Genomic DNA, 16,435 nt, shown 5'->3' on the forward strand with positions numbered 1-16,435 from the left:
CAGACTAAAATACTCAGTTTCATCAGCTGTCCGGGTGGCTGGTCTCAGCACAAGGGGCACCTGTGTAATGATCATGCTGTTGTATCAGCTTCTTGATATGCCACACCTGCCAGGTGGATGGATTATCTTGGCAAAGGAGAAATGCTCGCTAACAGGGATGTAAACAAATTTCTGCACAACATTTGAAAGAAATAAGCTTTTTGTGCATATGGAACATTTCCGGGATCTTTTATTTCAGCTCATGAAACATTGGCAGCATACATAGCTAAGTGTCACAACAACAGTAGCGGTATTATAGGTAAGAGGTTGATAATTAAAGCTTGTTCAGACCGGTACAGTAGCTAGTTCCACCATGTTGCTTTGAGGAGGGGACAAGAAGCAGGCAGGGTTGCGTGTATATCTGACCCCAGGTAGAGTAGCAGGCTTGTTGGGGACAGAGAGAGGACAGGCAGGGTGAACCTCTCCAATGTGTCTTTCTGCACCTGGCAACCCAGAAGGGTGTTCCCAGCCTGGACACACTCGGACACACTGGCCGCTGAAACACACGTCACCAGGACAGGCATCATTATACTGTGGAATCATGGTGGCAAGGGTGGGCAAAATGTATCTTAAAACACTTGTTCAAAGACAAAATACCACCAACATTGTATTGTGAATGATTATACTCAAAATACAAATATATTTGTCATTTAAGTAATACGGTGGATCCCTACCAGGAAATTGCTTTCACCTAAACAATTTATTTTGAATAAGGGTAGATGAAGGCCAAGAGTTTAGATGCCAGGACTATGAGAGTGAGCTATAGCTACCTTTCTGAGCCTGGATCCATGATACTGCCTTCATGGCCAGAAACTGCCACTCCTCCTGAGCCTCCATCTTGAACCCATAGAGCCATACCAGGGCTAGAACCGTGGCCCACACCTCCTGGTCAACCTGTGTGAGAGAGACAGACAGAAAGAAAGAAAGAAAGAAAGAAAGAAAGAAAGAAAGAAAGAAAGAAAGAAAGAAAGAAAGAAAGAAAGAAAGAAAGAAAGAAAGAAAGAAAGAAAGAAAGAAAGAAAGACAGACAGACAGACAGACAGACAGACAGACAGACAGACAGACAGACAGACAGACAGACAGACAGACAGACAGACAGACAGACAGACAGACAGACAGATGCGGAGAGAGAGAGAGACAGAGAGAGCAAGAGAGAGACAGAGACAGACAGAGAGACAGACAGACAGAGAGACATAGACAGACAGACGTAGAGAGAGAGACAGACAGACAGACAGACACAGACGGAGAGACAGACAGACAGAGAGACAGAGACAGACAGACAGACAGACAGACAGGGAGAGACAGAGAGAGACAGACAGAGAGACATAGACAGACAGAGAGAGAGACAGACAGACAGACAGACAGAGAGAGAGAGAGACAGTAAGGGAAAGAGAAAGATGATGAGAAAGAGAGGAAAGAGGCAGAAGAAAAGGATACTGAGACATGGGAATCATGGTGAGATTCAATGCAATGGTCATCATGCCTTTGTCCAGACCTGATGGTCTTTCTACAGAGCATACGTGCAGATACTCTGTGTGAGTTCATACTCTTGCAGCATGTTCATATTGCTGAGTCTCAGTTTATTTCTGTGGACCTACCAGTGCAGGCTTTGGCTTGGCCACCTCCTCCTCAGTCTTCTCCAGCACCTCAGCCAATGCTGGCTCCAGGACCCAGGAACCAGAGGCCTTCTGGAGGGAGATCAGCTGGAGGAGAGGGTCTCTCGCAGGCTTAGAGGCTATGCTGGACAGTCAAAGTCTGATGGGGTAGGACAACATAATGGTCAGAAACGGTTAAAAATTATCAAACCGCTTACCTTCATACCTCATCCTGAACCCTAATCCTAACCGTTGGAGTAAAATCCTTGTGCTGTGCTTCAGTAATAAAGTCACAATCCAAATAATTTAGGGAGCATCAAACAGCGCAACAAATTGCAAGTATTTGGAATTAGGTTAACACGGACGTTAACGCTTGTCCCAAATTACCTTCTTCATCACATTCTAATACTTCACAAGTATCATAACCTGAAAAACTGTAAATTGGTAATGTTTGTCGTACAGTGCATTAGGAAATTATTCAGACCCCTTGACTTTTTCCACATTTTGTTACGTTACAGCCTTATATGGCGCAGTTTCTATTAATGGAGCGTCATGGCAGTCTTGTCTGTAAGTGGTGTCACATTCCCTTAATGTATCTGACCAAGGCCTGCACACTGTAAACTGTATAAACAGTGTTGTTTTTACCCAGTGTCCTCTGCAGCCTTGAGACTGAAGCTCAGCTGGTTCTCAACAGGCTGCTTGGCTAAGCTGTATTTCACTGTCACTGAGCCCTCTGTGGCCCCTGAGCTCTGATACAGACAGACAGGCAGACAGAGAGAGAGTGTAGTATCTAAACAGTTTATGACTTTGCTGACGTTTGCAAATGGTGTGTTAGAGGAAGTTGACTCAGCTTGCGGAAGCATCTGGAAAGCATTACTATAGGGGCGCCCTAAAACAGAGGAAGTCTGTTATGTGGAGGCCAGGGATTGGTTTATGGGAAAACCACCCATATCATGTTACATATTATAAATACCATGGTTGGAACAAAGGATGGAGAGAATATAACATATTAGAGATTGGGTCAGTTGTTCTCCAGATGTCTGCAGGAGTCTGTAAATTGACACTGAAATCTTTGATGTAATAAACCATTATGATCAAGGACAGTGTCAGCGGAGTTCTTGTCATCACAGCATAATTAGCATCGTTATTTCGATACCACAGAATGGCGACGAGGACCTTTGGGACGTGTTGCGTCTCTCCAGCGTTCCATTCATGAGCTACGAAGTGACTCCCGCTCAAGACGCCGGCACATAAGGTGAGATTTCTCACAATTTTGGCCGCTGGTCGGTTCGTTTGCTTATGTGGGTGTGTGCGCTGAGGAGATGTACCGTTTAAAGACTTATATGTGCACTTTGCTGTTATTTGCTGTGGGATAAGAATCCGTTCTACATTTCTAAATTTAAGGTTAAACTCTTATGAGTCTCTAATAAAAGAGAACGTTTAATAATTGTGAACTATATATGAGCCCCCTGGGAGGACGTTAAGGTTAAAACCTTGTATGAGTCTCTATTAAAAGAGAAAGTTTAATAACTGTTAAAAGACTATGAACCTACAGGGAGGGTTTTAAGAGTGTATAGGGATGTTTTGTAATGGATAAGAAAATAACTATAAATCTGCAGATTAGGATAAGTGAAGTTAAGAAACTTCAAAGTAGGATTTGTGTTCTATGTTCTGTGTTGGTTTGGGAGTTTTGTTAAGTGTTACTGTTTGTCTTTGTTGGAAATAACGGAGGGACAGCTGGTCTGTCTACTTTCTGTTGTTTAGCTTGGAGAGAGCTGCTTGGGAGCTCTTCTCACTCTGAAATCGCACTGGTGAATGAACTGCGCATGTGTGGGATTTTATGAGTTTAGAGTTACGTGGAGCAAATATGCCACTCCCCTGCCTGCACTGAGCTGCTGTGACATGCAGACAGAGAAGGAGGGGGAGACTTACACACAAATAAATTATTCTGTTTGTTAAATCGGCTGTTGTTTAACGATGAAACTATTTGATTGAGATCTATTGAATTTATAAATGAGAGATATGTTGACAGATTAAAAATAAAAATAATTAAATAAATAAATAAAATGTTATTGCGCTATTTATAATATTCCTGAGTTAAGCTGTTTGCTTATTTCTTAGCGGGAGTGTGAACATAGGTATGTCTAAAAGGGTATTGTATGGTTGAAATAACCCAGTGAGTGCATAAAATACTAAATTCTTGTCTGTTCCTTTGGTCTTCTGTCATGTGAGAGACGAGAGGGAGGAGACAGAGAGAGAGGAGGTGCTGACCAGTGCGTCACGCGACAGTGTGTGCTGCCCTGGATCCAGTCCAATCAAGGCCAGTACTGTTCTGTTCACAAAACGTACCTTCCCATACAGGATATTGTGTGTGCCTATCATATTTCATGTTGTGACAATTTGACAGGGACTTGGCAACAGACTGATCAATTGATGTAATTAAGAATTGAACATTGGAGTTTTTTGTGCATGAGTTGGTTTGATTAGAGTTGAGTTGGAAATCCAGCACTGACATTATTCTGTAAAATTAAGGTAATTGGGTGCTTATTAAGCAATTGGTTTGTGAGTGCTGTAGGGTTGCTAGATTACAGGTCTTTCTTTTTTGGATTGCTCTGAAGTTGACTACTTTCCTTTACTTTTCCTGATCGGATGTGGTAAGATTGCCACTAATCAATAATTTGGTAAAATATAATAAAATAAAAATAAATTAATAAATTAGGAGGGAAACATAAGCTACATAGTCTAAAGTATTTTTTGGTTGACAAATTAATTGGTTTAAAATAATAATAATAATAATAAAATAATTCACAATAAAGGAATATAAAAGAGTTGTTACAATGAGGAAAAAGGACATCAAAACTATGAAAGTAATTACTCCTGTTGATGTAGTAGAAAATAGTAATCCTCTAGTTAATGGTATTGCAAGGTTATCTGGAAAATAGAATAAACGTTGGCCTGACATTGAACAACCATGGCCAGTGGAAGGGACTCTTAACCCTGACGTCATCAACATAATGAAAGTGCTTGTGTCGATTTATAAGGCAGATCAAAAGAAGGGGAAAAAAAGGGAACAACGTAAAGAAGAGACAAAGAGAGCTGGGTGTTCTTAAGCTGTTTGAAAATGAAGGACAAAAACTGATAAAAGATACCAAAGATAAAAGAAACAGACGTATAGAGAAAATGGCAAAAGAGGTGAAGGTGACAGAAAAACTAAAGGCAGAAGTCAGTACACCTTTCTCACATACGGATTCAGCAAAAAGACCCCCACCTTACGAGGAAGAAGTAGAGTTTAAGGACGTCTATCCTCAGCTTCCAGTGATCATTCAGGAGGGTGATTATTGCATCAGAGATGAAGATGAACGAATAATAGAGAGAGGACAAGCAGAAACGACCATAAAGATGAATCCAAACTCCAAAAGTAAGAAGAAAACGAGATGTCTGGAAACTAAGGGTGGAGTGAGGTTCAGGAGGATGGAACTTGAAGATGATGATGATGATGATCAGAGTGATTCAGAAGAGATCATGGGTGGACATGACCCTGTGATCAGACGGAGGTTGGCCAGAGCGGAAAGAAGGGTGATGGAAGTTGGAAGAAGAAGAATACAAGAGATTCGAGTTCTGATGAAAGTGAAGATGAAGACAGCGATAAAGATTTGGAGATTAAAGGTGCTTCATATTCAAGAGAATTTTATCCTACAATGATTAGCACAGAAGAAATAGAAAGAGATATAGACTGATGCGTATCATGCCTGGATAAGGCCAATAATTTAGAAGAAGTAAGAGAACTGGAAGAACAACTCAAGAAGCTGAAGATACAGAAGAAAAAACTGCTGAAAAAAGGATCCCAAGAATTGGAGAAGAAGTATACATTGAGGCCAAGGAAAGAGAGCACAAGTAAGAAGATGATGCCAGTGATAATTCGAGGACAGAACCTGGAGTATAAACCTTTGCAGAATACTGATATGTCAGATATAGTTGAGCAGCTGCCTACACTTCAAGATGGAGCATATCCTTGGATTTAAAAATTGGAAGAAATTACGGTGGGAACACAGTCTGCCATAGGAGACATTAAGAGACTTTTGGCTAATCTCCTTGGGATTCCAGAGATGGAATTAAATTTTGTGCTGGACTTAATCGATATGTGGGGACTGCGGTGAATGATCCTGAATTGTTGGCTGCAAGTAGAAATCGGCTGTGGAGAGCACTTAAAGATACGTTTCCAACAAATGTGCATCCTGACAAAATTCTGATTGACCCACTAGGACAACAAGAAAATCCGAGAGCCTATGTGTCAAGCGTTCATCAAGTGTGGAGAAATTTTACCGGAAATGATCCAGATGTGAGTCAAATTGAGCAGTCAATTTTGAGAGCTAAACTGCAGATGGGACTGCCCTCACCAGTAAGGAGCAAACTGGCAGAGGTGGTTGGACTTGGAAGCATGACAAAAGGTGTCTATACAGATCACATAGCCCATCAAGTGGATCTGTACCGGAAAAAGGAACACAACCAGAAAGAACAGGACCAAGAAATCTCAGAAAACTCAATCAAATACAACTGGTGGAGAATAAGAAGGAGAAGAAACAAGCTTTGGTTATGCAGAATCAGTGTGCACCAAGTCAACGATCACTGCCACAGCTTCAACCGGACCAGTTCCAACCGCAATTGTACCAGCCACCAATGGCGGTACCAGTTGTTTCATATCCACAGCCAGTTTCTGGACAGACACAGAATTGGAGAGGAAGAGGATGAGAAGGCTTAGGAAGAGGAAGAGGAGGAAGATTTAAGCCATACTTCCAGCAATCTTCAGAAGTGTGTTATAATTGTGGACAGGTTGGTAACTTTGCCCGTGAGTGTAATGGGCCAGGAGGAAACACCAGAGGGAATTTCAGAGGAAGATACAGGGGCCAGTCAAGATCATCTGGAGGACCGGTGAACCCTTATAGGGGCCCGGAGAAAGGATTCTAGGGGTGCCCAGAAGATCCGAAAGGGGGGTGTCAGCTGGTAGCATCAGGACCGGAAAAAGATCCAACAATTGAGGTGAAAATAAACAACCGACCATTGGAAGTGATGGCGGATAGCGGAGCTGCTTTTACCTGTGTTCGGCCTGAAGATGCTACACATCTCCCTATGTCCAATCAACTAATTAGGACAATCGGATTTGAGGGAGTGAAACAGCTGATTCCTCTTACGGAACCAATTGAGCTCTGCTATAAAAATCTGAAAATTACAATACCCATACTGGTATCAGAACATACACCTATTGCGTTGTTGGGAAGAGATGCATTGTGTAAGTTGAACTGTACAATAAAATGTACACCAGACAGCTGTCTGGTAGAAGTGCCAAAGGAAAAGGTTGACCAATTGTTGATGATGACAGAGATGGATTCTTCTTCAGTATTCTGGATTGGAAATCTCAGTGAAGATTTTTTGAAGCAGGCTAAGATATGGGAGAAATTCATTGTGGAAAATATGCCAGATGCGAGGCTTCCGGAATATCCATTTCATTGTACGCTCAAGTATTTCAAGAATGCTGCCCAATCGAACTCAGAGGAATGGTTGAGTCATCAACCAAAGAAAGTTCAACTCAGCTCATGTTGCATAATTTTAGGACCACAAGGAGCAGCTATGAAGATGAACACAGACGATTATCTGGATAAAGAATTTGAGATTGAGAAGAGTGTGCCACATGTGACCTTGTTGGTTTCTGAAGACTATGAGCAGAAGCAAATAATAGAAATGATGACAGAAGCAGAGAAAGCTGTTTTCGTACCGATGAAAGAGAATTTGGCGATTTGGAGGAGTGAAGATCAGCGATTTCTCAAAATCATGATTTCGGCTCAAGGACAAGGCGAACCACAAGCTGTACGCATGACACATGAATCTATTTGCAGTGTGAAGATGGATTCAGAACCTATGAAAGAGGAGATGTTGCAACAAGTTCCAGAATGTTTGTGGTCTCAACACAGTACCGATATTGGACTTGTGAAATCAGCCCAACCGGTGAAAGTTGAACTTCGACCAGGAGCCAGACCTCCTTGGAAGAATCAGTATCCATTGAAAGATGAAGCAATCCAAGGGATTGAACCACAAATTGAAGGACTTTCGAAAGCAGGTGTTTTAAGGACAACAAAAAATCCTCAGAGTTACACACCTTTGTTGCCTGTGAAAAAACCAGATGAAACTTATCGTGTGGTTCATGATTTGAGAGCAGTGAATGAGGTAGTGACTGACTTTCCAGCAGAAGTGCCAGACCCGCATACCTTGTTAGCCCAAATTCCTTTTTTAGTGTTCCACTTAGTGTAGAAAGTCAGGGTTTATTTGGGTTCACATATAAGGGACAATTCTATGAGTACAGTCGTTTGCCACAGGGGTACAAGCATAGCCCCCATATTTTCAATAAAGTACTGAAGGATGATTTGGTAGGGATAGATCAGATATTGCAAAGCACTGTCATTCAGTACGTAGATGATATAATTATCTGCTCACAGAATAAGGAAACATGTCATAGAGACTTTTCTATGGGGTTGAGATCTGGAGACTGGCTAGGCCACTCCAGGACCTTAAAATGCTTCTTACGAAGCCACTCCTTCGTTGCCCGGGCAGTGTGTTTGGGATCATTGTCATGCTGAAAGACCCAGCCACGTTTCATCTTCAATGCCCTTGCTGATGGAAGGAGGTTTTCACTCAAAATCTCACGATACATGGCCCCATTCATTCTTTCCTTTACACGGATCAGTCGTCCTGGTCCCTTTGCAGAAAAACAGCCCCAAAGCATGATGTTTCCACCCCCATGCTTCACAGTAGGTATGGTGTTCTTTGGATGCAACTCAGCATTCTTTGTCCTCCAAACACGACGAGTTGAGTTTTTACCAAAAAGTTCTATTTTGGTTTCATCTGACCATATGACAGTCTCCCAATCCTCTTCTGGATCATCCAAATGCACTCTAGCAAACTTCAGACGGGCCTGGACATGTACTGGCTTAAGCAGGGGGACACGTCTGGCACTGCAGGATTTGAGTCCCTGGCGGCGTAGTGTGTTACTGATGGTAGGCTTTGTTACTTTGGTCCCAGCTCTCTGCAGGTCATTCACTAGGTCCCCTCGTGTGGTTCTGGGATTTTTGCTCACCGTTCTTGTGATCATTTTGACCCCACGGGGTGAGATCTTGCGTGGAGCCCCAGATCGAAGGAGATTATCAGTGGTCTTGTATGTCTTCCATTTCCTAATAATTGCTCCCACAGTTGATTTCTTCAAACCAAGCTGCTTACCTATTGCAGATTCAGTCTTCCCAGCCTGGTGCTGGTCTACAATTTTGTTTCTGGTGTCCTTTGACAGCTCTTTGGTCTTGGCCATAGTGGAGTTTGGAGTGTGACTGTTTGAGGTTGTGGACAGGTGTCTTTTATACTGATAACAAGTTCAAACAGGTGCCATTAATACAGGTAACGAGTGGAGGACAGAGGAGCCTCTCAAAGAAGAAGTTGCAGGTCTGTGAGAGCCAGAAATCTTGCTTGTTTGTAGGTGACCAAATACTTATTTTCCACCATAATTTGCAAATAAATTCATTAAAAATCCTACAATGTGATTTTCTGGAATTCTTTTTCTCATTTTGTCTGTCATAGTTGACGTGTACCTATGATGAAAATTACAGGCCTCTCTCACCTTTTTAAGTGGGAGACCTTGCACAATTAGTGGCTGACTAAATACTTTTTTTCCCCACTATACATAATTTGTGTCATATTCTTTCTGTATTAATTTTTGAAGAATGATGTTTTCTGTTGTTGGGGACATGTAGGGACCTCAGATGTTTTTGTTTTTTCGTGGATGCTTAGGGATATTGGGTCTAGGCAGGGACAGAGAGAATCCACAGGAGGGTCCGATGGGTCGACCAGCCTGAATGTGGACATTTTTTATTGTATTTTGTTTTCTGAGGCTTTCATGTGTATTCAATTGCATCTTAGTTTAAAATGCATTGATAAAGATTTTTGAATTGATCTGGAGTACTTAGGTGGTCGCCTGGGGCATAGGGGCCGTGAGAGAATTTTACTGTCTTGATTGATTGATGGATATTTGGAAAGAAAGCTGCCAGACAGGTTTTTCGCTCTCTCACTCCATAAAGATTTGTTCATATTTCATAGAAATGTATTTAAACTCCATAGAAAAATGTGTTTACTCTCCATAAATGTTGGTTTATTGCTAAAGTTACTCAATAAGAAAAATTGTTATTTGTCATAATCCTATTATTTTTGTTTTCGAGACTTAATTAGTCTCGAAGGGGGGAAATATGCAGTATCTAAACAGTTTATGACTTTGCTGACGTTTGCAAATGGTGTGTTAGAGGAAGTTGACTCAGCTTGCGGAAGCATCTGGAAAGCATTACTATAGGGGCCCCCTAAAACAGAGGAAGTCTGTTATGTGGAGGCCAGGGATTGGTTTATGGGAAAACCACCCATATCATGTTACATTTTATAAATACCATGGTTGGAACAAAGGACGGAGAGAATATAACATATTAGAGATTGGGTCAGTTGTTCTCCAGATGTCTGTAAATTGACGCTGAAATCTTTGATGTAATAAACCATTAAATCATGGACAGTGTCAGCAGATTTCTTGTCATCACAGCATTAGCATCGTTATTTCGATACCACAAGAGAAAACAAGAGAAGAAGAAATACAGGGTTTTGAGTGAAACTTACCAGTGTCTTTTTGGGGCACTCTTCTTAGAACATTGACATGCTGTATTTAAAAAAATATGAACACATAACAGTAGAAGTCAGAGCCCTCACCTCCCCAGTGAGCTGGGAATAAAGCAGCGCCCTTTGACCCTGGAAGAGAACTCTGATTGGTGGAGACAGAGTAATTTTGACCTTTAAACATTTAATTGAAATACTGTAGAATTCCATTCATTCCTATGGAGGACTGCTACTACTGGGGAGATACATAGCATCAGCAATCCAGGGTTTATATTCAGTGCATTCGGAAAGTATTCAGACCCCTTCACTTTATCCACATTTTGTTACATTACAGCCTTATTCTAAAATTGATTAAATTGTTTCCCCCTCCCCTCCCCCCATCATCAATCTACACACAATACCCCATAATGACAAAGCAAAACCAGGTTTTTAGATTGTTTTTCAAATGTATAAAAAAAATTAACATATTTAATCAATTTTAGAATAAGGCTGAAACGTAACAAAATGTGGAAAAAGTGAAGGGTTCTGAATACTTTCCGAATGCACTGTACATCTTTGTTAACAACAAGGGCCGTCGCCAGAACTAATCAGTTGGATTGGCATTTTATTTCTATGGGGGGGTCTCCTATGTATGCACGCGCTTTATAGTAAAGACATGTAATTTAACTATACAAATGTATTACATTTGAATGTGGATTGAACACAAGCAGTCATTATGTTTTCATTTGATTGTCAAACAAATCACTTCAAAATGTAGGTTACATTTGCGCGTTTGTCCAAAATTATTCCAGCATCTGAAATGTGAACCCGTCAACTTTCCTTCAATTCGAAAGTGGCTGAAACATTATCTGAAGCTAGGTTTCCATCCAATTGGTGACAGATTTTAATGCGAATATTCTAAAAACAGCGTAAAGAAAATATGCACATTTCCCCTCCAGTGGTGTGTTTCCACCAAACGGACTTGTAGCGGATAGAAATCAGTGCGTGATGACGTAGTGCACACCCCCAAAAAATGTTTTACTTAAGTTTTCATGTACCGAATAAAAATTGAAAGTTCAATGTGTTTCCATCGTATTTTCAAATCTACCGATAGTTTAGTCAGAACAACTATTGCATTAAATAGCAAATGTGCCTCCTCTGGTCTTAGCGCGTGCGCTCTAACAACAGCTCGCAGATACAGTGCGGGTAGCCTGTACGGTAGGCTAGTCTACATGATGAGATTATTATGGATAATATTTTGATTTGTCAAATGGCAGCTAAGCATTGATCATCATGTTTAAGAACCTCGATATTTATTGAAAAGGAGCATCAAGATCACCTTGCACATTCACCACCCTGTGAAGTTCATCACAACCTTCATCTGTAGTGTGGTATCTGAACAATTTATGACTTTGCTAATGGTTGCAAATGGTCTTAGAGGATGTTGACTCAGCTTAAGGGAGCATCTGGAGAGTAGTTCTATAGGGGCACCCTAAAGCAGAGGAAGTCTGTTGGGTGGAGTCCTGGGATTGGTCTATAGGGGAAAACACCCATATCAGGTTACATAGGATATATACTATGGTTTGGGACAAAGGATGGGGAGAATAACATATTAGAGATTGGAGCCGGTTATTCTCCAGATATCGGCAGATATCTGTAAATTGACGCTGGAATCCTTTGATATAAATAAACCTTTATAATCAAAGTACAGTGTCAGCGGATTTCCTTGTTCTCACAGCATAATTAGCATAGTTTTCTCGACACTACATAATGTCGACGAGGATGCCCACTCTGGGAAACCACAGTAGCCTAATAAATTGCCTGGTTTCCCGAGTCATAGTGGGAGGACCACAAACCATATCACCTTGTGACTCAAAGTTTACTTCGATATGATTGGTATTATATCAATATTTGTGCAAAAAGGAGTTTCCGCCACCATTTCTCGCATAATTAATTTTACAGACCCAAAAAGATCCCACCATGTCGAACGAACAAATGATCTGTCGGCAATTATAAAAATGTGCCGAAACTACCTTTTTCCATCACAGCTGTCATGATTTTTATCAATAAGACATGAATGACTTTACTTGCACAAAAACTATGGATGGAAACGATCTGAGATTGATGCGTCTTTTTTATTTGGACAGGAAGGGAGGTATGGTAGGGCGGGCCCATAATGCCGGTCCTGGTAAGAACATTTGTACTAACATGTTATTGATTGGTATTAACTTGAAATTAACCCGAATCCTGCTGTTAATGATACTTCTGTGGATTTCAAAAATGTCAACAGTTGCATTTGTCTCGTTGTTGACTTGTCATTTCTCCTCACCTTCTGTTTCTCCTGAACTTCAGCCACCACCTCAGTCTGTCCTATCTTGGCGCTGAACCTGCAGACAGCAGCCTCTCCTGGCAGAGGGAAAACAAAGATGGCCTCCAGAGGGCTTTCCTCCTGGTTCTCATACTGCAGAGTGGAGCTCACAGTGGCCACATGCCCCTGCACACTCACCTCCACAGCAATACTCTTCAGAGGCACTGAGAGCGGGAGGGATGGATGGATGGAGAGAGGGATGGAGGGAAGAGAGAACTGACGATGACATCGTTTGGGAACCACTTAGAGATAGTAAATGTGATTGATAGCTCATCTGATGGAAATGTTTAATTTATTGAAAACTATATAAAATGTGGTGGAAAGTTCTGAAGTATCTCTTTAATAAATAAAGATAAACTAGATACTGATGAGAGCTCATGTCTGGGAGAAGGACGAAACACACAGACATGGAGGGAAACAATCATTTCTGCTTTCAAACAGTACCTGGTTCATTCTTGACAGTTACCAATCCACAGCAGTTCACCATTTTGGCACCTGAATGGGGAAGTCAGGTGCCATATTAATGTCCTCTTACCGGCATCTTACCGCGAAACAAGCACTGTTCACATCACTTTGAATAAGTTAATTGGTGTGTAACAGTAAACAGTAAAAAATCTTAATATGCCAAGTGCTTATGATGAATTGTTTTATAAAGGCAGCCACCGAATGCAACTACTGACAGTAGGATGACAGCCATTGAGAGGTTTATATAACCATGTTGGTATATGCACCATAACTGCTGGTTGCTGATAAAGAATATTGCTTTGTACTTTGTACTGTTAGGTTCTAAATAAACAGAGTAAAAAACGAACGGACATCTAGTCATATAATATTGGTCTTCCCAGAACATATTTCCTCATACAACAGTTGCTTTGTGCAAAAAGGGACATTACCAAGCCTGAAGTTCTTGTGAACAATAAACAATGAAATGATCAGCAGCCTGACGCAATAATGTCAATCTCTGTCCATTGTCCATCCAGCATAACCTCTGGTTGAACTAGTCATATAGATCCTATTAAATGATCCTAATGCCTAAACTAGTGAAGTAGGATGGAATGCAATAGTCAATAGTGGATGATTTTAAGTCAGGAGGTAGGCCTACCTGGCACCTGGAGGGTGCTGGTCAGGTATTTCATCATTTCAGAGATTTAGGCTAACAAAAATGTAGTCATTGAGGCAAGTAAACATGTATTGTCTGACAACTTGTATTATATTAAAGTTTATAAAGAAGCGTCTTTGGACAAACACGGACACTTGGATTTAGGTTACCTTATCCCAGGGTTCTTCAATTCCGTTCCTGGAGGGCCGAAACACTTCTGTTTTTTATTTCTACCTGGTAGTTAATAGCACTCACCTGGTGTCCCAGGTCTGAAGTAGCCCCTGATTAGAAGGAGAGGATGAAAAACAGAGGTGTTTCGGCCCTCCAGGACCGGAATTGAAGAACCCTGCCTTATCCCATCACACCAAAGGTAGAATATGCAATTGGGTGCAATATTAACCGTAGCATATTATTATTTTTACCAAAAAGAATAATAATTATAGAGCCTGTGATTAATGTCTGTTCAATAAACATACATTCTGAACGTTCTGTAACGTTGAGTACTGTTGAACAGACCCTGAGGCGCGGTCACTTTGCACTTGTCTATTCTAGCAAGCTAAACCAAACCTCCACAAAATAAGGAGAGTGTTATATGTTGATGATATCGAATTGGATGGTTCAAAGAAGTCTACAATAATAAACATAGTAAATGTAATTTCAATATCTGATACAATTTTGAATATGTTTTTAAGAAAACAGGAATGCTTACACAAAATAGCCTAATCATCCCCAAACGACGCATTTATGTATCATATTAGCCTAATTTCTAATCTGTAATGGCTGCGTTACTGGTCCTGTTGATAAAAAAATAGTTTTTACTTTAGTTTAGAATGAACATGCGTCAGAGTAGGCTTCTTTGGCTGTGTTTACACAGGCAGTCCAATTCTGAGTTTTTTCCATGAATTGGTCTTTTGACCAATCACCAGATCTTTTCACATCTGATCATTTTCAGAGATGGTCTGATTGGTTAAAAGACCAGTTAGTGAAAAAACTTTCAGAATTGGGCTGCCAGTGTAAACGCAGCCTCCTTCCTGGTTTATAAAGAAAGGCAAACGTCAACAGCAAACACGTGTAGGCGCATGGATGTGCACTCAGCTCATTGGCGGATTGTCATAGTCACGCCTACTATCTTACTATTGGTGGTGGTGGAAAGACACAATAGGCCTATTCAACCAATGGTTGTTTTTGAGTCTGTAATGCAGGTTTCTACATTATGTTTTGACAGTCTTATTATAAGGCATATATTTCTATAGGCTATGGCAATTATTCAATGGACTGAACACTAAACATACAGGTCACTGCCAAAATAAAGGAAACACTTGAGTAGAGGGATAGAAAGTACACTCAACAAAAATATAAACGCAACATGCAACAATTTCTAAGATTTTACTGAGTTACAGTTCATATAAGGAAATCAGTCAATTGAAACAAATGTATTAGTCCCTAATCTATGGATTTCACATGACTGGGAATACAGATATGCATCTGTTGGTCACAGATACCTTAAAAAAAGAAAAAGGTAGGGGTGAAAATCTGTCAGTATCTGGTGTGACCACCATTTGCCCCATGCAGCATGAAAAATCTCCTTTGCATAGAGTTGATCAGGCTGTTGATTGTGGCCTGTGGAATGTTGTCCCACTCCTCTTCAATGGCTTTGCAAAGTTGCTGGATATTGGTGGGAACTGGAACACGCTGTCTTACACATTGATCCAGAGCATCCCAAACATGCTCAATGGGTGACATGTCTGGTGAGCATGCAGGCCATGGAATAACAGAAAATGTTTTAGCTTCCAGGAATTGCGTACAGATCCTTGCGACATGGGGCCATGCATTATCATGCTGAAACATGAGGTGATGGCGGTGGATGAATGGCACGACAATGGACCTCAGGATCTCGTCACGGTATCTCTGTGCATTAAATTTTCCATCGATAAAATGGAATTGTGTCCGTAGCTTATGCCTGCCAATACCATATCCCCAGCGCCAACATTGGGCACTGCATTCACAACGTTGACATCAGGAAACTGCTTGCCCACACAACGCCATGCACACTGTCTGCCATCTGCCCGGTACAGTTGAAAGTGAGATTCATCCGTTAAGAGCACACTTTTCCAGCGTGCCAGTGGCCATTGATGGTAAGCATATGCCACTGAAGTCGGTTATGACGCCATACTGCAGTCAGGTCAAGACCCTGGTGAGGAGAACGAGCACGCATATTAGCTTTTCTGAGATGGTTTCTGAAAGTTTGTGAAGAAATTCTTCGTTGTGCAAACCCACAGTTTCATCAGCAGTCCGGGTGGCTGGTCTCAGACGATCCCGCAGGTGAAGAAGTCGTATGAGGAGGTCCTGGGCTGGCGTGGTTACACGTGGTCTGCGGTTGTGAGGCCGGTTTGACATACAGCCAAATTCTCTAAAACGACATTGGAGGCGACTTGTAGTAGAGAAATGAACATTCAATTCTCTGGCAACAGCTCTGGTGAACATTCCTGCAGTCAGCATGCCAATTGTACGCTCCCTCAAAACTGGAGGCATCTGTGGCATTATGTTGTGTGACAAAACTGCAAATTTTAGAGTGGCCTTTTATTGTCCCCAGCACAAGGTGCACCTGTGCAATGATCATGCTGTTTAATCAGCTTCTTGATATGCCACACCTGTCAGGTGGATGGA

The 16,435-nt window shown here is 41.3% G+C and overlaps 1 protein-coding gene across 1 annotated transcript; it reads right to left on the bottom strand.

Annotated features, from left to right (window-relative positions):
- Positions 1-326: 326 nt before the first annotated feature.
- LOC311106222 (von Willebrand factor A domain-containing protein 5A-like) lies at positions 327-1,865 on the bottom strand (the record flags this gene model as incomplete). The annotated part of the gene is made up of 4 exons (XM_084148525.1): positions 327-535; positions 810-933; positions 1,638-1,779; positions 1,861-1,865. The coding sequence occupies 4 exons, from the start codon at positions 1,863-1,865 to the stop codon at positions 342-344; spliced, it is 465 nt and encodes a 154-aa protein (XP_084004651.1). The 3' UTR covers positions 327-341.
- Between the last annotated feature and the right edge of the window lie 14,570 nt (positions 1,866-16,435).

Source organism: Coregonus lavaretus, assembly GCF_964263955.1.
Source record: "Coregonus lavaretus genome assembly, chromosome: 30".
In the NCBI taxonomy this organism is placed as follows: domain Eukaryota; kingdom Metazoa; phylum Chordata; class Actinopteri; order Salmoniformes; family Salmonidae; genus Coregonus; species Coregonus lavaretus.